At 50.7% G+C, this 23,378-nt stretch overlaps 1 protein-coding gene and 1 pseudogene across 3 annotated transcripts; one reads left to right on the top strand and one right to left on the bottom strand.

The window, feature by feature from the left end:
* Positions 1-797: 797 nt before the first annotated feature.
* LOC308520193 (ferritin light chain-like) lies at positions 798-1,295 on the bottom strand (annotated as a pseudogene). The gene has a single exon. The product of its transcript is annotated as a ferritin light chain-like (transcript).
* Positions 1,296-12,928: 11,633 nt separating this feature from the next.
* On the top strand, positions 12,929-23,121 carry CREB3L3 (cAMP responsive element binding protein 3 like 3). 2 transcript variants are annotated; one of them, XM_081090909.1, is made up of 10 exons: positions 12,929-13,081; positions 13,569-13,697; positions 14,082-14,382; positions 15,265-15,374; positions 17,412-17,549; positions 18,101-18,207; positions 20,176-20,244; positions 21,754-21,838; positions 22,052-22,148; positions 22,344-23,121. In XM_081090909.1, the coding sequence occupies exons 1-10, from the start codon at positions 13,055-13,057 to the stop codon at positions 22,655-22,657; spliced, it is 1,377 nt and encodes a 458-aa protein (XP_080947035.1). In that variant the 5' UTR covers positions 12,929-13,054; the 3' UTR covers positions 22,658-23,121. The 2 variants fall into 2 exon arrangements, with proteins under 2 accessions (XP_080947035.1, XP_080947036.1); XM_081090910.1 differs by having other exon boundaries at positions 12,961-13,081; positions 14,085-14,382.
* Positions 23,122-23,378: the final 257 nt, after the last annotated feature.

The raw sequence follows: 23,378 nt of genomic DNA, 5'->3' as shown, positions 1-23,378 counted from the left end.
AGAAACATCGATCAGCTGCCTCCTGCACAGCTCCTACTGGGGATGTGCCCGCAACCAAGGTACATGCCCTTGACCAGAATCGAACCTGGGACCTTTCAGTCCACAGGCCAATGCTCTATCCACTGAGCCAAACCGGATAGGGCTAGAGTAGATCTTTTTTTTTTTTTTTAATATATTTTATTGATTTTTTACAGAGAGGAAGGGAGAGAGAGAGAGAGAGTTAGAAACATCGATGGGAGAGAAACATCGATCAGCCGCCTCCTGCACATCTCCCACTGGGGATGTGCCCGCAACCCAGGTACATGCCCTTGACCGGAATCGAACCTGGGACCCTTGAGTCCGCAGGCCGATGCTCTATCCACTGAGCCAAACCGGATAGGGCTAGAGTAGATCTTTTTTAACATCCACTCCTCTATAAGATAGGAAGTTTCAGTGATGATTATGAAAAGCAATACATAATTATTGCCAGAAAAGAAATAGAGTGAATTAAATTTTTCTTTTACTGAACATCACATATAATCATGCCAGTAACATGCATAAATAGATTTCACTGACCAATCAAGGGGGAAAGTAATGAATGAATACTGTTCAATTTTATAAATTAATTAAAAATAATTTTTTTTTTCTGCAAAAAGCTTTAGTGTTTCCATTTGGTCCAAAGCAAGGGAGAGGGCTTCAGGGTGGTTAAAGGAATGGCTAGTGGTTTTGGGGAGAGGCTCAGACAGAAACCAGACACCAGGGGAATGCAGAGGGGCCCCTCAAAGGCCTCTGGGCGGGTGAGCCTTTGGAAGAGATACTCACCCAGCCCAGCCCAGCCCAGCCCGGGGGCTGGCCAGCCTGCGGAGGTCTGTCAAGTGGTCGCCCATCTTCTTGATGAGTTTCACCTCCTCATCCAGGAAGTGGTTCTGCAGGAAGTCACAGAGATGAGGGAGGGCTGCGTGGCACAACCCAGGGCCTGCAGCTCCCAGAGGGCCTGGTTCAGGCTCCTCTCCAAGGCCAAGGCGGCTTCCAGGGCATCCTGAGTTTCGCCCACTCATCCTGGGCGCCTTCAGCATGTCCTGGAAGAGAAAGCGGCCACCGGGCTGGTTTTGTATCTTTAAGTTGCTCAGAGCCCTGGTGCTGCTTCTCCACCAACGCGAGGAAGAAGTGGCCCACGCCCTCCAGAGCCACAGCCTTGTGGTCAAAATAGAAGCCCAGAGAGAGGTCGGCGTAGGACGCCCACGGAGCAGGGCGGCCGGGCGGTTAACGGCAGCCTCCACCTCAGTGGGATAATTCTGACGAATCTGGGGGCTCATGGTTGTTCGGCAATGAGCTAAGGGACAACAAAAGAGTGTGTTGGCTGATCTCGGAGGTGGTTCTGAAGGTGGCGACTGGAAAAGACGATGGAGGGTGGTCGGAGGCTGGAAGAAGAGGCGTCCCTGGGTCTGTTCCGTCCAAACACTGTTGAAGCAAGAGACAGACCCAGGACTGCCGAGGGCACTGTCTCTGAATTATTATTATTATTTTTTTAATATATTTTATTGATTTTTTACAGAGAGGAAGGGAGAGAGATAGAGAGTCAGAAACATCGATGAGAGAGAAACATCGATCAGCTGCCTCCTGCACGTCTCCTAGTGGGGATGTGCCCGCAACCCAGGCACATGCCCCTGACCGGAATCGAACCTGGGACCCTCCAGTCCACAGGCCGACGCTCTATCCACTGAGCCAAACCGGTTTCGGCTGAATTATTTTTTAAAACATTTTTTATTAATTTTAGAGAGAGGAAGGAAGAGAGAGAAACATTGATACAAGAAAGAAACATTGATTGGTTGCCTTCTGCACACGCCCCAACTGGGGATTGAACCCACAACCTGGGTGTGTGCCCTGACCAGGAATCAAACCCTTGATCTTTCAGTATATGGACGACGCTCCAACCAACTAAGCCACACCAACCAGGGCTCCATTAATTAATATTTTTAGAGCAAAACTTGTCTTTACATACTAGTCTGTTACAGTAATGAATAATAACATGACAATTTAATAAATAAATAATCAAACAACAGTTTAAAGAAGACATTTCCATTTAAAAGATATGGCTCAGCCCTGGCATCTGCGGCTCAGTTGGTTGAGCGTCATCCCATGCACTGAAAGGTCACTGGTTCGATTCCTGGTCAGGGCACATGCCCAGGTTTTGGGTTCGGTTCCTGGTCAGAGTGCATGCAAGGGACAGTCAATAGATGTTTCTCTCTCACATTGATGTTTTCCCCCTCCCCCCCTTTTCTAAAATTAATAAAACATTTAAAAATAAAAGATGTGGCCGAAACTGGTTTGACTCAGTGGATAGAGCGTCAGCCTGCGGACTGGAAGGTCCCAGGTTCGATTCCGGTCAAGGGCATGTACCTGGGTTGCGGGCACATCCCCAGTGGGGGATGTGCAGGAGGCGGCTGATCGATGTTTCTCTCTCGTCGATGTTTCTGACTCTCTATCTCTCTCCCTTCCTCTCTGTAAAAAATCAATAAAATATATATAAAAATAAATAAATAAAAGATGTGGCTCAAATTCAGGAAAGATATTTTTGGGTTTGAATTAAGATTTGAGCTTACCAAATAAAATGATATAATTTACAGTTTGGCTCACTGTTTAAAGTTTTAAATACAGTACAGATGGATTCTTCAAGTGATCAGACAGAATAAAGGAAGTGAAATTGCTCAAATTCAATTTTCTTTTTTTAATTTATTTTATTGATTTTTTCTTTTACAGAGAGGAAGGGAGAGGGATAGAGAGAAACATCAGTGAGAGAGAAACATTGATCAGCTGCCTCCTGCACACCCCCTACTGGGGATGTACCTGCAACCAAGGTACATGCCCTTGACCAGAATCAAACCCGGGACCTTTGAGTCCACAGGCCGATGCTCTATTCACTGAGCCAAACCGGCTAGGCCTAATAACATTGTTTCTTTTCCCTTGCCCCTGTTTTAGGTACCTGGTGCTGTTCTTTTAGTTTACCCTAGAGTTATAATGTTTCCTTTAAAGATAAATTTGTTGAAGAAAAAGGTTGGTCCAATCTTCAGCTTTATCATCAACTTCGCTTTATTTCTTTGATACATTTATTTTAGAAAACCACTTTATAATGGTAAATTGAGACCAATACCAGAGACCCCAAATAGAAGGGAGCTGTAAAAAGACATGCAATGTGAAAATAAATGTTATCAAGTTCTGCCGAGGGTTGTCCTGTTCCAGGCGGGTGACCTCTCTTGCATTCTCTAACCCGGAGATTCTGGCGGAGATTAGAGGCCTTCTGCTGGGGCCTGACGGACATTCCGGCTGAGAAACCTCAGGGAGAAGAACCAAGGCTGGGTGCTTCCTTAGCTCAGCCGGGCCAGCCTCGCTCACCTGGGGCGGAGGGCCTCTCCACACATGTACACAGCCTGGCCCATGACTCAGTCGAACACCATCCTGATCAGATTTTCCCTGGGATTAAACATTAATCCCATGTTCGACCTTCTCATAACCTTTAGATCAATGGTCACATCTTACAGACAGGAAAACGAGGCTCAGAGGGGAGAGGTGACTCCGTGGGGTCACAGCCAGTGTGTGGCTGAGCTGGGGACAGGATGTTGGTTTCTTGGCACCCAGTCCAGAAAGTAATTCTGCGCAAGATAGGAAATTTATGAACTGATTTGAGACAAGGCTGACATTTGAACTTGGCCTCGAGCAGGCCCATTTCTCTTGAGATCTGAGCACGTTGAGTGTGGGGTTCATTCCACAGGTCTATTGAAGCCACTTGGCTGGTGTGAGATCCTTCTCAGGGCTGGGGGGGAGGGGGGGCTGGGGGGAAGGGGAGGGCACATCAGTGACCAAAACAGACCGGTTCCTGCTCCTTGGTATAAACAGATAACATAAGTACGTAAACAGAGCCCCTAGAAGGTGTATGTAAGAGTGACTGGGGCTGGGGTGATAAGGGCCACATCCTAGGGAGGTGACCACTGAGCCAACACCACCAGGCTTGGGTTTTGTAACAGCTTTGGAAAGGTGTTGTGGGTTGACTTGTGTCTTCTCCCCACTCCACCCCACCCCACCCCAAACTCATATGTTGAAATCCTAACCCCCAGGACCACAGAATATGACAGTATTTGGAAATAACATCTTAACAGATGTGATCAGTTAAAATGAGGTCAATAAGGTGAGCCCTGACCCATGTGACTGGTGTCCTTATATAAGAAGAGGACATTTGAACACAGAGACACGGGGAGAAGACAGCATGTACAAGCAAGGAGAGAGGTATCAGGAGGAACCAGCCCTGCCCACACCTTGATCTTGGACTTCCAACCTCCAGAACTGGGAGATAAAACATTTCTGTTGTTTCAGCCACTCAGTCGGTGTCACTTTGTTTCAGCAGCCGGGACGCACTCAGTGCCTGGAGGCCCAGAGGTGCCTCCCTTCCCGCCCCCTGGGCACCTTCCCAGGGCCCCTGGTTGGAACGGGAGGAGATAGCCTCTCTGTTCCTCCCCCACAACCGGAAGGAAGCTGAGAGGACCACACCTGAAGCCAGCAGAGCCCTCCTTTGGCTGGTGAGAGGTCCGCTTCGACCTTGGACCCACCAGCCATAAAGCAATCACCAGGATGAGATGGTGGCTAGACATGGAGGGAGGGTGGGGATGGGAGATGCGGGGTGGGGGTGGGAGATGCGGGGTGGGGGTGGGAGATGCGGGGTGGGGATGGGAGATGCGGGGGAAGGGGGGGGCCGGCCGAATTTGCTGGTCCAGGCTCAAGGCCTTCATGGGGCACTGCCCCAGGGACCACTCCTTCTCCTGAAGCTGGGGGACCACCTTCCTGTGTGAAGCTAAGAGTGAGCCCTGAGCCCTGACCGGTTTGGCTCAGTGGATAGAGCGTCGGCCTGCGGACTGAAAGGTCCCAGGTTTGATTCCGGTCAAGGGCATGTACCTTGGTTGCAGGCACATCCCCAATAGGAGGTGTGCAGGAGGCAGCTGATCGATGTTTCTCTCTCATCGATGTTTCTAACTATCCCTCTTCTTTCCTCTCTGTAAAAAAATCAATAAAATATATTTAAAAAAAGAGGGGGGAGGTTGGGGGTTAATGGGGGGATGAGGACACATTTGTAATACCTTAACCAATAAAGAAATTAAAAAAAAAAAAAAAAAAAGAGTGAGCCCTGAACAGCAGGCTTAAAGAACAGTATCCTGCCCCAGCCGGTTTGGCTCAGTGGATTGAGCCTCGGCCTGCGGACCTAAGGATCCCAGGTTCGATTCTGTCAAGCGCATGTACCTCAGTTGCAGGCTCCTCCCCAGCCTGAGCCCTGGTCAGGGCGCGTGCAGGAGGCAACCAATTGATGTGTTTTTCTCACATTGATGTCTCTCTCTCTTTCCCTCTCTCTTCCACTCTCTCTAAAAATCAATGGAAAAATATCCTTGGGTGAGGATTTAAAAAAAAAACACCCCACACAACAGTATCCTGATATCCAGGCCTTTAACCCTGTCCACACACATGTCCCACCCAGCCCCTTCTAGAAACGTCTAGAGCCGTCACAGGACTGACCATCAGCCTTGTTACCCGAGGGAACAAGCCCTCAATCCCCGCCCTTGCTTCCCCTTTGCTCATTCTGCTCCAACCCCGTGCACCAACTTGCTGTTCCTCCTACCTCAGGGCCTTTACACTGACTGCTCTCTGCTCTCAGCACTTCCCACATTCCCACCTGACCACCTTATATGAAATTACAAGTCACCCCCACACTCTCCACCTCTCTTTCCTGGTTTCTTTTTTTTAATATGTTTTTTTTAAATGTACATTTTTATTGATTTCAGAGAGGAAGGAAGAGGGAGAGAGAAACCTCAGTGATGAGAGAGAATCATCGATCGGCTGCCTCCTGCACACCCCCCACTGGGGATCGAGCTCTACACCCAGGCATGTGCCTGACTGGAATCAAACTGCTGACTTCTTGGTTCATGGGTCAGTGCTCAACCACTGAACCACACTGGCCGGGCCCTGCTTTATTGCTATACCTGGTCCCTTAATATTACTTATTTTCTTGCTTATGCACAAATGAGATTATTTAGCATCTGACTCCCCCAATAAGCTCCACTGGGATAGGGAGTGGGGAATATTTGCATTCCTTGCTGTATCCCCAGCACTGGCACACAGTAGGTGCTCAATAAATGGTGGTCGCAGGAATGAATGAGTGAATGATTGGACATAACATCCTTCATTCTTTAGGAAGGGCAGAGGGAGCCCATTCCCCACCACGTTTTCCTCCATGGTGTTTGGAGACCCTGATTCACACCCTGTCTTCGCACACTCCCAGGAGCCCGGAACTTTCTGGAAATGCCGCAGAGGATGATGTAAGAGGAGAGAACTGGGCAGTCTCCAGGATTAGGTGCTAATCAGTTAGCATTGCCCAAGAGGCAGATCAGAGTTCCCCCTCTCCCCCAGCCCCTGGCCTGCCCCTGCCACACCCGTGTCACAAGGGTTTTACTCACTCCCTGGCAAGGCCATATCCCCAGGGCGGGACCCAGAGGGGAGGAGGAGAAAGGGGGCGGGGGAGGAGCTGGTCAAGGAGCTGCTGCTCCCAGAACCCCTCGCTTCTTCCCTGCAAAACCGACCTTAAAGAGAAGCGTAGACTAACCGGTTTGGCTCAGTGGATAGAGCGTCGGCCTGCGGACTGAAGGGTCCCAGGTTCGATTCTGGTCAAGGGCATGTACCTGGGTTGCAGGCACATCCCCAGTAGGGGGCGTGCAAGAGGCAGCTAATCGATGTTTCTCTCTCATGGATGTTTCTCACTCTCTATCCCTCTCCCCTCCTCTCTGTAAAAAGAGAAGCGTAGAGAGAAGCCAAAAAAAAGGGGAGGTGACATGGTGACAAGAGGCAAGCCCCAGTCTGGAGCAGAGGACCTGGGCGTTGTCTCAGCTGTGGCTGACTCATGGCCACAGTGAGTCATAACCTCTTATTAGCCCCTCTGCCCTCCTGTGTGGAACGGGGCCTGTCGTTAGGGCCAGGCTTGTGCTATGGCCAAAGGGCTGAGGCCACCCAACTGTGACAGGCAGGTGGGCATCTGCCAAGCGTCTCAGGACTGGAGCGCAACATATTTCTCATAGAGACTCACACCAGTAATAATAGCAACAACCACGATGCCGGCCAGGTTTTCAGACCTGACTCTCCGGGGGGGGGGGGGGGGGGCTTCCAAGCATTTTGCATGTTTAGTTCATTGAATCCTCCCAGCAACCCCGTGGAGCAGGTCCTTTATCCCCTATTTTGCAGATAAGGAAACTGGCAGGGAGAAGCAGTCACAGAGTGACAAGTGGCAGAGTCAGGATTTGAACCCAGGCCCTGTTCTAACTCAGCACTGTCTGAGAGAAATGTCATGTATCACTTTAAATTTTCTAGCGGCTACATTTTTAAAAAGCACAAAGTAAAAATAACTTTCATCTGAATATATCTTGTTAATCTAAATGGTTAATAAATCCAAGCTATTTTCATTTCAACATGTGGTCAATATCAAAATTATGAATATGGTACTTCACTTTTTCTTCATACTAATCTTGTACATCCAATGTGTTTATCAATTTGGTCACTAAATCTTTATCAGCAATCCTTGATGTGTACTTATGGAGTTCAGAAAGTTTATAGTAAAAAGCGTAGATTCACAAACCCGGGTTGTTTCATGTGTACTCAAAATTTGTCCAGTAAGTGAACTGAGTATTGGTTTTAAATTTTAAATGAACAAAAATGAAATAACATTGGTACTCGATCACATTCTTTATACTTCAAGTGTTCACTAGCCATAGTGGCCTGTGGCTCCTTATTGGGCAGAGCAGGTCTAATCTGCTAAACCTTGCTATCTATATTAATAAAAGCATAATATGCTAATTAGACCAGACATCCTTCCGGACCACCTTCCGGACGACCTTCCAGACGAAGCCACGGCGGGCGGGGGGCCGAACCCCTTGCACGAATTTCATGCATCAGTCCTCTTGTTTCTAATAATAGCAAGTTCCAACTTTTTCTGAGAAGGACCAGATACTAAATATTTTCAGCTTTGCAGGCAACAGGGTCTCTGTTGCAACTGCTCAACTCTGCCATTGTATACCAAGCAGCCACAGACATTCCATAAACAAATGGGTGTGGTTGTGTGCCAATAAAGCTTTATTTACAAAAACAAGCAGAGAGCCAGAATTGGCTTACAGGCTGTAGTTTGTCAGTTATACACTAAACACAGCAGTTATATTTATAGACGTTCAGTTGTGCCTTCTCTAAGTATTGAGTGGGCAGCTACTGTGCGGCAGGCATGGTGCCAGGCACTGGGGATACTGCACACAGTAGGTCTTGCCATGATGATTGTCCCTATTTTACAGATGAATCCTAGCTGGAGACTTTATTTATTTATTTTTAAATATGTCTTTATTGATTTTAAAGAGAGAGGGAGAGAAAATCAATCGGCTGCCCTCTTCATGCCCTCTACTGGGGATCGAGCCCACAAGCTGGGCATATGCCCTGATGGAGAATTTAACCAGCAACGTGTTGGTTTTTTTTAGGGGAGAATGTTGATTTTTGCTTTTATTTTAATATATTTTATTGATTTTTTACAGAGAGGAAGGGAGAGGGATAGAGATTTAGAAACATCGATGAGAGAGAAACATCGATCAGCTGCCTCCTGCACACTCCCTACTGGGGATGTACCTGCAACCAAGGTACATGCCCTTGACTGGAATCGAACCTGGGACCCTTGAGTCTGCAGGCTGACGCTCTATCCATTGAGCCAAAACGGTTAGGGCTCAGCAACGTTTTTAGGTGCACGGGACGACACTAACCAACTGAGCCATACTGGCCAGGACATAGCTGGAGACTTTTTAGCTCTTCACCCCACACCTCTTCCTCTCTCTGACTAGCTAAGCTCCTGAACTAATATAAATGAAGGGAAGGAGCAAAAGGCATTTTTGTTGCTTAACACAGAATAGACAATAAATGTGTGTTGAGCCCTGGCTAGCTTTGCTCAGTGGTTAGGGCATTGGCCTGTGGACCGAAGGGTCTCAAGGTTCTATTTCCAGTCAAGAGCACGTACCTCGGTTGCGGGTTTGATCCCCCAGCCTAGGTCAGGGCATGTGTGGGAGGCAACCAGTTGATGTCTCTCTCTCTCTCTCTCTCTCTCTCTCTCTCTCTCTCTCTCTTTCCTCCCACTCTCTCAAAGAAAAATAAATGGAAAAAATATCCTTGGGTAAGGACTAAAAAAGTAATGATAATAAACAAATGTGTTGAATGCATACCACAATAAAGAAAATATATGGCCGTAACCGGTTTGGCTCAGTGGATAGAGCGTCAGCCTGCGGACTGAGGGGTCCCGGGTTCGATTCCGGTCAGGGGCATGTACCTGGGTTGCGGGCATATCCCCATTGGAAGATGTGCAGGAGGCAGCTGATTGATGTTTCTCTCTCATTGATGTTTCTAACTATCTCTCTCCCTTCCTCTCTGTAAAAAATCAATAAAATATATTTAAAAAAAAAAGAAAGAAAGAAATATATGGTGCAAAGTTTATAATATTGTCCCCTATCAGTATGTATAAATAATCCTTATTCATTTTCACAGTTACATAATATTCCATTATGCAAATGCATCAGACTCTATTAATCAATGCCCTCTTGATGAATTTTTTTAAATGGATATTTTGGTTGTTTGTAATGTTTTGGTTGTTTCTAAATGTTTTATGTGCATGGTTATTTACTATATATATTTTGTATACTTTTTATTGAAGTCGGATTAATTTACAATAATAATGCACGTCTTAGGTGTGTTCAATTTGATGAGTGTTGGCTGAGCAGTATTGTGAGGTATGGATATACCAGTTTGCTTATCCATTCTGTTGTTGTTGGATATTTGAGTTCTTTCCAGTTGGGGACAATTATGAATAGAGTTGTCATGAACATTCACGTCTTTTTGTGAACATACACTTGCATTTCTCTTGGGTAAATACCCAGGAGTGAAATTGCTAAGTCATATGGTGAATAAATGTTTAACTTCGTAAGAGAGTGCCCAGCTTTCCAGTTTACCAAAGCGATTGGGCCATTTTGATTCCCACCAACAGTGGGTGAGAGTTCTAATTGCTCCGTAGCTTCCGACAACATCTGATGTTGTCTGTCTTTTTATTTTAGTCATTCTAGTGCTTATCTCTCAGCGTTTTCATATGTCAGAAATGGTTCAGAATAAATCAAGTAAAAATGAAAAACAAAACACACCCATACAAGTATGTTTGGGAAATGCTACAAACTCTGTTCCCTCCAAGAGTGTAAAGGCTCTGATAAGGTCTGCACAGCTGTTTATTGACGCAGTCTTCCCTCATCGGCTTTGGCCACAGCATCCCTGTGGGGTTGTGTTTCACACATAAACATATTGGTGGGATCTATCATGGACATTTGAAGTAGGCGGTTGTGTTTAGTCAGTGGGATAATGTGATGTCAGGGGCATCGAAAAGTCCTGCTCTCCCTCAAATGTTTATCCCTATCCTACTTGTTCAGACATTTCTTCACTGGGGTTTAGGAAAGCCTTCTGAAGTCTATAATTATAAAAATGTAAAGAATACAAATATCCTGGGGAGGGGGAGCAGGAGGGTCTTAGCCTCCATGAAGATGTAAATGAGAAATGCCACCTCCTTTTTTTCTGGCAGGTTTTCACAAGAGGAGGAGGAGGGAACCTGGACTCCTGAGAGTCAGCAATGGGGTGAGGGGGAGGCAGAGAGAAGTCCAGAAGTCAGATTTCACCTACTTGGTACACCTGCCAGGACGGGCCTGGCGCGGTGCCGCCACAGCGAAAGCTGAGTAAATATTATGACGGGATCGCCAAAGACAAGCCAAACCAAACAACCCCTTAAAGATCCACCGCAGAGGGATTGCAAAGGAAATAGGCGAGATCCGGGAGCCAAGGACGAGGTAACGATACCGGCATCCAGAGGGGACAGTTACTGTAACGCAGGGTCTCCCCCGGGCACTGCAGACATTGGGGTCCTGTCACTCTCTGTGGGGCTGTCATGGACACTGTGGGGTGCCAAGCAGCATCCCTGGCCCCTGCCTACTCGATGCCAGGAATATTGTGACACCATAGATGTCCCCAGACATTGCTCAGTGCCCCTCCCCGGGGCGGGGGGGCGGGGGTGGGGGGGAGGGCAACTGCTGCAATGTAACTCATTGTTGGATACAAGAAACACATCACGTGTGGCACATAGTAGGTCCTCATTAAATTTTTGTTGCATGAATAAATAATGACCGATGCATTGAGAAATATACACCAGGATGTAAATTTCTTGGGAGCAAGGAGGGTCTTTTAGCTACCGCTGTAAACCTAGCTCTTAGCATCATGCCAGGCATACAGAAGTCTTGATATAGCCGTGTATTCACTAAGTTCTCAACAGCTTGCTTTTATTTATTTTTTTAAGAATCTCTGCCTTTAAAAAAATTTTTTTTATTGATTTTATAGAGAGAGGTAGAGAGAGAGAGAAAGAGAGAGAGAAACACCAGTGAGAGTCATCAATTGGCTGCCCCCTGAATGCCCCCTACCAGGGACCCAGCCCACCACCTGGGTATGTGCCCTGACTGGGAATTGAACCAGCAACCTCTTGGTGCATGAGACGAAGCTAAGCCAACTGAGCCACACCGGCCGGGCATCAACAGCTTCTTGCTATGTTTAGTATAAGCGAAACGCCGGCCCCAGCCCGAAGAGCCCTGCTCCTGTGCCCTCCCTGTCCTTACCGCCTCCCTCCCTCCCTCTTCCTCACGCTGCTGCAGGCACCCCGGCCCCTCACCTTCCTCCACTGGCAGCACAGCCCTCCCAGGGCCTCTGCTTATGCTATTGTTTTATGCTATTTTTCCCCCCTAGGTCTCCCATGGCTTCTCTGTCTCATCATTCAGGGCTGTACTTAAATGTCACCTTCTAAAAGGGGCTTTTTCTAGTCCTCAGGGGACCTTTATCATGGTTTCGCTGAGTTTCTCAGTAGTACTTAACCCAGTTATCTGTTTACTGGTTTATTTATTCGTTTATGGTCTAGCTCGTTCACTGCCTCACCCCTAGGGCCTAAGTGGTGGTTGGCACATAGGTGCTCAATGAGGAAGAGTTGATTGAGCACCTACTGTATGCCAGGCATTTCCTGGACACTGAGGACCCAGCAGTGACTCTATTCTAGCCCCGCCCTTCCATTCTGGGTGCAGTGGGCAGGGGAGAACTGAGGGAAGACACCAAGCAAGTTAGTACACAAGAACATTTTAAATAATGAGTTCAGTGAAAACAAGGATCTGATAAAGATACATGGGGAGGGGTCTTCTCTCTGCTGGGGTCAGAGATGGGCTGATTCACAAATATCAAACACTCACGAATAAATGGGCACAGTGACCGAGTCGGGGGTGGAGGAGAGGGGAGTTCCAGATAGAGGGAACTGCACATGCAAAGGCCCTGAGGTGGAAACAAGTTAGGCTCCGTTAAAAAAAAAAAAAAAGTTTGGCTCAGTAAATAGTTGTTGAATAAATTAACTAGAGAAGATCCTAGACGGAATTGGTTACAGGGTTCAGCCCTGGAGGGCCTGGAGGGTGGGAGGAGGTTGCCAGCTGTGATGAGGGAAGGGCGCGCCTGCGGAGAGAACGGCTTCGGCAAAGGTCGGGGTGGTCCTCCTGTTTGGTTCTGTCCCAGGAGCGGACTGGACCGGCCAGGAGCCCTGGACTCTCCTTTATCCCGACGTCTAGGACTCTGATAAGAAACAGTCCCCCAAAGTAGGGAAGAGGTCATGGCAGAGCAGAGGCACCCCAGACTTCGGCCTTTGCCCCTTGCCTGCAGGAAAAGCACAAAACATCGAGATAACGGGTCTTCTCTCCCCTCCCCCCAGCCTGCCCTGGTATCACTGGCCCTTTACCCTGTCCATCTTGCCTGTCCCCCAATCAGCAGCCGGGGGTGGGCTGGGAGCACCCCAGGACTATTTCAGCATCTTTGGGGGGTGGGGAGACAGAGCCACAGACAGGAACAAGACTCGGGGTGAGCCTCTACGGATCAGAGCCACGGAAAGTAGCTGGAGGCAGAGCTGGCCGGGCTCATGAATGGAGATTTACCTGCTGGAAAGGTGAGCCCTGCCTGGGTCCGAAGGTGGAGGGAAGGCCTCTGCCAGGAAACGCTCCCCAAGCTCCCAGCGTTGGAAGGAACCCCCCACACATGGCACAGATGGGAGACAGGCCCAGGGAGAGAACGCAGTGACCAAGACCATGCCTCCGTTCCAGGCCTGCTCTCTGATTTCTCCCAGGAGGGGCGACATGGGCAGGCGGGGAATGAGAGGGCCGATTCTACCCGCCCCCAGGGACTGACCAGGCTGATGATCCCCGTGGGTATATCTGCTAGCACTTTCTAAAGAAACTGGCTCTCACCCCTGCCCCCCCACCCCCCCCCCCGCCCCCCAACTCTGGGTCAGCCCCTCAGCACTGATTTGGAGGTGGAAGCCAGCCTAGGGATTGAGTGGGGATTGAACTTGAGCTGGGCAGGCCCGGGGGGTATGCAGATGGGAGATGGGGAGGCGCGGGGCTGTGTGACCCTCATGCCTGTCTGTCCTTCCCCAGATGGCTTCCTCCACCTGCCTGGTGGGCCCCATCGACAGCCTGGAGCTCCTGGACCTCCTGTTTGATCGACAGGATGGAATCCTGAGACACGAAGGTCTGGGCGAGGACTGGGGCCACGCTGGAGACCAGGTGAGGCCCCCGCTGCAGACAGAAGTTCCTTCGGCTCGGTAGCGTTTCCGGCTCATGGTGTGTGGTTCCAGCAAAGCACACTGTTGCCCCGAACCTCTCAGCTGCCCCAGGGGGCGGGCAGCATCGGCGCCTGAGGAGTGATGACTCCGAGGTCCAGTCACTTGTCTGGGTCACACGGCCGTTTGGGTCCAAACTCGAACCCAGGGCTCGTGCCTTGACCAGGCCGGAGGGTGTTCTCACGGTACCTGATCGTGTTCGAGCCCCACGAGCCTTCATTCTGGTCGGAAGGACAAGAGAGGCCCAGAGAGGGCCAGGGGCTTGCCCACAGTCACACAGCGACCCCGAGCAAAGCACAGACCTCCTCACTCCCGCCCCTCCTCCCAGCAGGTCCTGCCAGCCCCGGACTCTGAGGATTTCCTCAGCTGTATCTTGGGTTCTGGAGACTCGGTGCCAAGCTCTCCTCTCTGGTCCCCTGCGGACAGTGACAGCGGCATCTCTGAAGATCTGCCCTCCGACCCCCAGGACACCCCTCCACACAATGTGCCCGCCACCGCCCCGGGCGGCGGCCATTTCTCGGAGTCTGGCAAGGGGCTCTGCCCCTCCTACCTTCCTGTCCCCCACAGCCCCAACAGGCCTCTTGGGCCGGCGGCCCAAGTGCTCGAGGCCTCCGTGGCTATAGACCTGGGTGAGTTCTGTGTCTTTTCTCACTGCCCTTACCTCATTACGCACATACCCACCCTTTTGAGATGGATGCTCTCATGGGCCCATTTTCCAGATGGTGAAACTGAGTTCCCAGGAGGTTAAGCAACAAGTCAAAGTCACAGAGCTGGGATGCACCCACGACAGGCTGGCCGTGGCACCAGGTGTCATGCCGCCTTCCTCGTCTTTGTACCTCCCAGGCCTGGGTCATAGTAGATGCTCCGTGACAGTGAGAGAGGTCATGGATCCCAGTGGCGAAGGCCTCCTCTGGGGGGGGAGGCCTTATGCAGAAGACACCCCAGCAGGGCATCCTTTGTCCTCTGAGCCTTGCAATGGAGTGGGAGCTCTTGTGAGTCCCCTTGGAGAGCTGAAGAAATTGAGGCTCAGAGAGGTTTAGTTACTTACCCAAGGGCACACGTTTCACACCGTGAGAATGAGACTCTAAGGTTTGTGCTCTGGAGAGCAGCTCACTTACAGTGGGCCGGGCACAGGTGGGAGGGAGCCAGAGGTGAGTCAGACCTGGTCCCTGCCCCAAAGGCAGATAAGGCCTGGCTGGCTGCAAATCTGGTTGAGAATCCTGGGCAATAAGAGCCTCTCTCTCCTGATTGGCTCTACCCCCAGCTCCTGAGAGGGTCCCTCGACTATGTCCTGATGGATTTGGGTTTCTATTTTCCAGAGAGGGGAGACTGAGGCACCAGCCGGGTCTGTCCCCTTCACCCCAGGCCTCGGGGCCCCAAGTTGTACCAAAAATCCTTAGCACATTGCAGCCAATCCTGGAAGCCTTGGTGGAGGAGGCAGGTAGAAGCTGGGAGGTCAGAACCCCTCACCTGACACTCTCCCTGTCTTTGTCTCCGTCTGCCCTGGTTAGAAATGTGGAACCCGGGCCTCTATCCCGAGGAGCAGGCTGAGCTGGCAGTGTCGCCCCCAAGCTGCAACCTCACGGTGAAAGACCTCCTCCTCTCCGGCAGTGGAGACCTGGTGAGCAGCTCTACCCCCAGCTCCCAAGCATCGGAGCTGGGAGGGCCGCTGGGGTGCGCGGAGCCCCAACATCCCCATTTCAGAGACTGAAAAACTGAGTCACAGACAAAGGCTGGATTCGTCCAGGGTTACATCCAAAGCAAGTCTGTGGGTTCCAGTCCTGAGTTCTCTATCTCCTGAGCTGAGACATTTTCTACTATAGTGGTAGTAAAAAAATAAAAAATAAAAAATCTAAAACTCACTGAGCACCTACTACAGGCCAGGGACTCTTCTACATGCTTTAAATGTATAATATTTTAATTCACAATAGCCCTGAAGATTGGGGATCATATTATATATTTTTTAAAAATAGTTTTTATTGATTTCAGAGAGGAAGGGAGTGGGAGAAAGAGATGAGAATCATCTATGGGCTGCCTCCTGCATTCCCCCTCCTGGGGATCGAGCCTGAAACCCAGGCCTGTGCTCTGAGCAGGAATCAAACGCTGACCTCCTGGTTTATAGGTTGACGCTCAACCACTGACCTACCCTGGCCAGGCAGGGACTCATAGTATCTTAATTTTACATCTAAAGAAATGGGCATAGAGAAGTTCATTTGCCTTTAGCCACCCAGCTGCTGCAGGCTCTATCCCTGGGCTGGCCTGTTGGGCCTGTTGGGCCCATTGCATGCTGACTGAGGGCTTCAAGTACCTCTAAACCAGATCTAACAACCCAATTAGTGCCCTCATTCCTCAAGGCCCAGAGAAAGTCAAGTCCCAGAGAGCTTAAATCCAAGTGACACAGCAAACAAGTAGCCCAGGAGGATTTGAACTCCAGTTTGTCTGATACCAAAAGTCATCCTGACAAGCTCTAGGCTGGACCAAAATGCCCCTCCCAACCTGAAAGATGTGGGGTGAGCACCGGCCGTGTGCTCAGCCTCTGGGGATCTCATGAAAGTGAACCAACAAGGGAGAGAGGCTGGAGGATCACTGCAGGTCCTGGAGGGCATCCTAGAGGAGGTGGAACCCTAGCGGCCTTGAAGGACAGGAAAGGAGAATGATTGTGTTGGAAACGCTAACTGGGTTTGGTAAATGCATGAAGTTCAGTATCATTGTTCTTCATGTCAACAACCTTAAGATGTGGGAGACCTTATCCCCATTTCACGGATGAGCACACTGAGGCTTGGACCCTGGAGAGAAAATGGTTGGACTAATCAATGAACTGGAGTTCTAGGTAGTGGAGTTTGATCCAAAGAATGACAGACTGCCCCCGAGCTCCACCTTTATGCCTGAGTCTCCCGTTCCTTAGAAATGTGACATTGCTAAGACTTGGACATTCTGATGACAAGATTCTTTCATTTTTAATGTTTATCTTGAATAATTTAAATTTAATTGAAACTATTCTGAATAGGGAAATGCATTCACACAGTCCAAGTTCCAATGGAACAAATGCGTAGATTGGGAGACCCACCTTCTCACCCCAGTTGCCCAGACACCCAGCTCCCCACACAGGTTCAATTTGTTTCCAAAGAGATACCTTAAAAAGAAGTTTAACATAAAAAGTAGTGGGCCACATGCAACAATGTTTTGCCACCCCCCCCCCTTTTTTTAAGTTGACAGTTTATTATGGAGATTGCCCCATAGCATGACGTGGAGAGCCGTCTCTTTTCAGGGTTGTGTAAAACTCCATTGTGCAAATGGGTCGTGCCTTATTTGCTGGATATTTTTATTGCTTCCAATCCTTTGCCATTGCAGACAGTGTTACAATGAGTGTGCACAGCCCAGAATGGTGCCTGGAATGTAGTAGGTGGCTATAAACAGCTGTCTCGTGTCTTTGTTAAGTGAATGAAAATCCTGTATGTCCCTGCTTTTGCATATGTGGGGGGGCATCTCTGTAAGATCAATTCTTGGAAGTGGAGTTGCTGGGTCAAAGGGCTGTGTGCCGGCCAGTGGGGACTCTACAGCAGATGGATTGATTGTTGCTCAAATCTGATGCCTCTTTCATTTCCCAAAGGCTGTCTCTCTCTCTGCCCCCAATGCAATTCCCCTGGTTTTTCCATAGCAACAGCATGCCTTGGCAGCCCCCCACCTGCTGAGACCTGGGACTGGGCACTGCCAGGAACTAGTGCTGACCGAGGACGAGAAGAAACTGTTGGCCAAAGAAGGCATCTCACTGCCCACCCAGCTGCCCCTCACCAAGGTGAGTTGGTGAGACCCTTGGCTGAGTCTTTCCCCCTTCCTGCCGCCAGCTGCCCGTGAGTCTCACCTATAGGCCTCCCACACTAAAACGGTTGGGCGTGTCTACCACCGGAGTAAAAAGGTCATCCACAGAGCCAGCTTAGTGGGACCTCTCTCTCTCGCCACAGTTCTCACCCAGCCCTTTCACGTCATGTCAAACACCCGGGTTTGCCCTTCCAATTGGAAGACATTAGTGTTGGCATCAGCTGGCCCATGAAAAGCACTGGTCTCAGATATGACCAGAAGGTGGCGCAACTGCACCATACACAGAGTTTGGTAGCAAGTTACTAACTGGGAATAGGAACTGGATAGATTGCAGGACCCAGGACTCTCCGAGAGACTCTGCAAGAATTTAGGGGGAGGAAAGCTGGACTTGAAATCATCAGGAGTCTGCCCCCACGTCCCCGGGCCTGGGATGGCTCCCCTGGGAAGAGAATGGGTGAAATTGTGGGGTCCAGACAGCAGAGTAGACCCTCTAGCCTGACTCGGCCTGTTCCCCATGTCACCTGGCAGTATGAGGAGCGAGTCCTGAAAAAAATCCGCCGGAAAATCCGGAACAAACAGTCAGCCCAAGAAAGTCGTAAAAAGAAGAAGGAATATATTGATGGCCTGGAGACTCGGTAAGGCTGGGTCCTGGGCACACTCGGGGGAAACTGAGGCCCAGAGAAAGGGATGCAATGGGCCTGAGGTCACAGTGTTCAAGGCCTGGCAAAATTAGAGTCGTCTTCCCTCTCCAGGAGAGACCTTTTTTCATGTGAGTTGCAAGGATGGGATATGCCTAGAGCTGGCTCAGGGCAAGGGTTTCAGGGTCCCTTTGTCCTCAGAATATGTGGCACCAAGAGAGAGGGAGGTATTTCCCATCTTGTCTGGCTCCGTGCCAGAACATGGGCTATGGGATGTGTACGCCCCTGGTTGAGATTGCTGGTCCCAGAGCTGTTGTGACGGCCAAGGATGACTTTATGGACTGTTACAGGTCTATTTGGGTCTCCTACTTACTCCTGGGTCCATTTTGGGATGTTATATTTTTCTGTGAAGATGCCGATTTCAAATTGATTAAGATAAAATGGCTTCTAGTTCTCTCCTATTATTTTAAAATGTTTTTATTGATTTTAGAGGGAGAAGGAGAGAGAGAAACATAAATGAGAGAGAAACATCAACATCGATTGGCTGCCTCCTGCACGCCCCCCGCTGGGGATTGAGTCTGAAATCCGGGCTTGTTGCCCTGGCCAGGAATCAAACTGTGATCTCCTGGTTCATGGGTCGATGCTCAACCACTGAGCAACACTGGCCGGGCTATAATTCTGCCCTTCTTAATAATTCGTTTATTTATGCCTTCTCTTCCTTTTTTATCTTTCTGATCAATCTTGTTAGAAGTTTGTGTATCTTCTTATTCTTTGCAAAGAATGGATTTCTGGCTTTCCCTCCCATCCAATTGTATTTTTCTTTTCCTGTTCTTTCATCTCTACTGTAAGCTTTGTTATGTCCTTCTTAGACTAGCTTTTTTTTTTTTTAAATATATTTTATTGATTTTTTACAGAGAGGAAGGGAGAGAGATAGAGAGCCAGAAACAACGATGAGAGAGAAACATCGATCAACTGCCTCCCGCACATCTCCCACCGGGGATGTGCCCGCAACCCAGGCACATGCCCCCGACTGGAATCGAACCTGAGACCCCTCAGTCCGCAGGCCGAGGCTCTATCCACTGAGCCAAACCGGTTTCGGCAGACTGGCTTTTTGTGTGTGTGGGGTGGTGGTGGTGGATTTTATGCTGCTGTTTAGCTCATTGAGCTGAATGCAGCCTATAATTTTCCTCTCAGCACCACCTTAGCTGCGTCCCACACATTTGATTGGACTACTGTCATTGCCATGTGGACCCTAGGTGTTCTCTGATTCTTCTTTATCTTGTGGGTTATTTAGAAAGAGGACCTTTCAGAGAGGGAGTTTCTTCTCTTCCCTGGTTGTGATGTGAGGACTGACACATCCTCCTGCTGTGATCTGAGGATTTAGACTCCACATCTGAGTGGTCTGGGCCACGACCACGTTCACAGACGGATGCAGAGAGAAAGGTGTTCCATCAGAACCCTAGATGGAACCATAGTCATTGTCTTGTTCCTCAGATGCAATCTGCCAGGCCCCTACTCAACTGTGCTTCATGCCATCCTCCCAGCCCCTCTGTGAACTAAGTAACTGTAACCCGACTTTACAAATGAGAGGCCTGAGGTCCGGTCAGAGAGCCAAGGGCTCAAGGTCGCAGGGATGGTGAGCGCTGTCACTTGGTTCTCCTTGGACACCCAGACTCCCTGCTATTTCATCCTCTGGAAGCATCACTGCCTGACTTCGGCATTCCATTCCAATCAGGGGGGCTCAGGCTTGAATGAAGGCCCCACACCAATGCAGAGATGGGGCCTAGAAACCTGGCAGACATGGGTTCACTCCTGGCCCTTGGACTTGCCAGGGTGACTTGGAATAAGTGACTCCCCTCTTTGGCCTCGGGTTCCCTGCCTGTGAAGTGGAGCCTCACAGGAAGAGGCGATGGGACCGTTGGTGACAGGCGTACCCTGAATGTCACTGTGACATTGTCCCTGCAGGATGTCGGCCTGCACTGCCCAGAACCAGGAGCTTCAGAGGAAGGTCTTGCATCTCGAGAAGCAGAACCAGTGAGTCTTGGTCCAGCCAGGGCAGAGGACAGGGGAAACCGGCCCCCAAATCCCTTGCAGGAGAGGTGAACATTGTGGGGAAGGGGGGAAACTTCTGTGATGGCAGGGCAGAGCTGGGGGCAGGGGCGGGGGGGGGGTGGCGGTAAGGATTCCACCTAGAAAGGAGGCAGGCTGCATAGCAGAGATTTGGCTCTGGGGTCTTAAAAGATGTATAAGAGTTCATGGGGGAAGCTACTCTCTGTAGAGGAAATGGCATATGAATGGCCTGAGGCTAGGAGCATGGTGTATTGGAGAACTATACATAATTCCACCTAGGGGTGCATCCACTTAGTCAGTTTATTTAGCATCTATTCTGCATCAGACATAGTTCTGGGCACTGGAACCACAAATGAACAAAGACACAGTCCCTCCACTTAAAGAACTCACAGTCTAGTGGGAGACATACTCAAGACAAACAAAAATATATAAAAGATCACACAAATAGTGATAATTCTTAGGAAAAAAGCAAAATAGGGTGAAGGGCTATTTTATATTCATTTGAGAGAAACATTGATTTGTTGTTCCGCTTATTTATGCATTCATTGGTTGATTCTTTTTTAAAAAATATATTTTTATTGATTTCAGAGAGAAAGGGAGAGATAGAAACATATATATGAGAGAATCTTTGATCGGCTTCCTCCTGCACGCCCCCTACTGGGGATTGAGCCCGCAACCGGGCCCTTGATTGGAATTGAACCTGGGACCCTTCAGTCCACAGGCCGATGCTCTATCCACTGAGCCAAACTGGCTAGGGCCTTTGGTTGATTCTTGTATGTGCTCTGACCAGGGATCAAACCTACAACCTTGGAAAATCGGGACGGTGTTCTAACCGTCTGGTGCTTTGTTACCCAGCCAGGGCTGCGGGGCTATTTCAGATAGGAAGGTCAGATACAGTGTTATTTGAGATGAGGCCTAATGGGATGAAAAAAAAACCAGCTGCCAAGAGACCTGGGGGAACAGTGTGCTTAGAGGGAATAGCCTGTGCAAAGGTCCTGGGGCCAGCATGCTGGAGGCATGGTGAGGAGGCCAGTGTGGCTGGAGCAGAGTGAGTGAGGGCAAGGGAGGGAACAGGGGCAAGTTGTGCAGGGCTTCAGCTGCAGAGAGGACTTGAGGGAGGTGGGAGCCCTGAGAGGGCTGGGAGAAGCTGTTTCACATTTGGAAAGTGCCTCCCGGTTGCTGAGTGGGGGCAGGAGAGGCAGGGGGGCAGGAGGGAGGTAGAGCTGAGGGGCACCAGAGAGGAGGCTTGGGTTGGCGTCCAGGTGAGCGGTCCTGGAGGCCTGGAGGGGGTGGCAGAGAGGTGGGTGGGATGCCTTTGGAGATTTACCAAAGCAAATCTGGGACTTGTAAGAGCAGGGGGACCTTGAGGGGTGGACAGAATCCAGACATCAGCCATGCTGGGGAGCCCAAGAAATGGACAGAGAGCCAGGTTAAGGCCTGTAGGGCTCAGTCAAGGCTGCTCGTTCCACTAAGGTCCCTGTTGGAGCAGCTGAAGAAACTCCAGGCCATTGTAGTCCAGTCCACCAGCAAGTCGGCCCAGGCAGGCACCTGCATAGCGGTGAGTCCTACCCCCTGCTGATGGCCCCCAGGATACAGGGGTTCCTCCGCCTTGACGGACTGGCCTGTGGGAGGGGGAAAGGTGTGAGTAGCACGGCCCTGGCCCCAGTTCAAGCATAATCCAGTCTTCTGGCCTCAGTTTCCCTGCCCAAAAGATGGGTGTGCTTGTAGGGATGGTGGAGGGATGGGGTGACCCCACCCCCGTCTCTGGCAGGTCCTGCTGCTCTCTTTTGCCCTCATCGTCCTCCCCTCCATCAGCCCTTTTGCCCTCAACAAAGCCGAGAGCCCCGGAGACTTCACACCGGTGCGAGGTAGGTGGCCGGAATCCCTGCGGGGTCCCCTCTGGGCTGCATCGTGGCGTCCCCATGGCGCCTCCCGTCCCAATACTGGGCCTCGGGGGAGGGGGGGAGCCCCCCATGCAGCTGCTCCCTGCAGCTGGGAGGTAAGGAAAGAAGGAGCACCAGTCTCCCCACCCCACCCCTCATGAACCCCCACCCCTCGCTCAGTCTTCTCCAGAACTTTGCACAACGACGCCGCTTCCCGTGTGGCCCCCGACACCACGCCAGGTTCCGAGGCCCCAGGACCTCAGGCCGAGGCTGGCGCACCGCAGGGAGGGTCTCCACGCAGCCCCAGGGTGCGCTGGAAATCCCAGGACATGCTGGCTCTGGAAAACTCGACGGAGGAGCTGAACAAGTCGACCCTGGTCCAGGGCAACTGGGCAGAGGAGCTGAGCCAGGCCACCCTGCTGGACTGGGCCTCATCTGAGCCAGCACTCAGCCCGGGTCTGGTGGGGCTGGAGGTGGTGGGGGAGGAGCTGTGAGTGCCACCTGGATGTGACTCCAGGCCCCTCTGCTCAGGGGCACTGTGGTGGGCGCTGCAGTGGAGGCAGGGGGTTGGAGGTGAGAGAGGCCCCTGTGGAGATGCCAGGATGGAGATGCACAAACACACAGCTACATACCCAGGGACCCAGACACAGGAGCAGAAACTGATGCTCAGACCCAGGGCAACCCTGAGGCCACAAAGCCTGAGAAATACACACAGACCCAGGCACAGATCGGACAGGCAGACACAGTGATCCATAGACCCTGACAGACAAACACACAACATGCCTCAACAACTGCGCTGCCTGGGGACTCCTCCCCCGCCCTCACACACAGGGAGGAGGAAGTGACAGACTGCAGAGGGCCTGGCCCCTAAGCCGTGGCTGGGCTCTGAACTTGGGATGGCCATGGCCACCCTCCACCTTCTCTGACTGCCGTGATCCTTAATAAAATATTGTGACAGAACACGGCTGGTCTGGGAGTGTAACTGGGTAGAAGCTGGAGTGTGGGGCTCCCCAACCCCCAGAAGGTGGGGCTGGGCGAGCCTGGGATGGGGGAGTAAGGTGGGGGGATCCCAGGCACCCAGGCTGGAGAGGCGGCCCGAGGCGCCAGGCATGTCTTCAGCACCGTGGAGAGCGGCAGCCGCCGGAGCGCGAGGTCCTGGTGTCGTTGGCGGCCTCCAGAAGCCCTGCGAGAGCAGCCGCCTTCCTCCCGAGGGGG

Source organism: Myotis nattereri, assembly GCF_964212035.1.
Source record: "Myotis nattereri genome assembly, chromosome: 5".
NCBI lineage: Eukaryota > Metazoa > Chordata > Mammalia > Chiroptera > Vespertilionidae > Myotis > Myotis nattereri.
The sequence above is the reverse complement of the archived record's forward strand: the minus strand, read 5'-3'. Positions and strand labels throughout refer to the sequence as shown.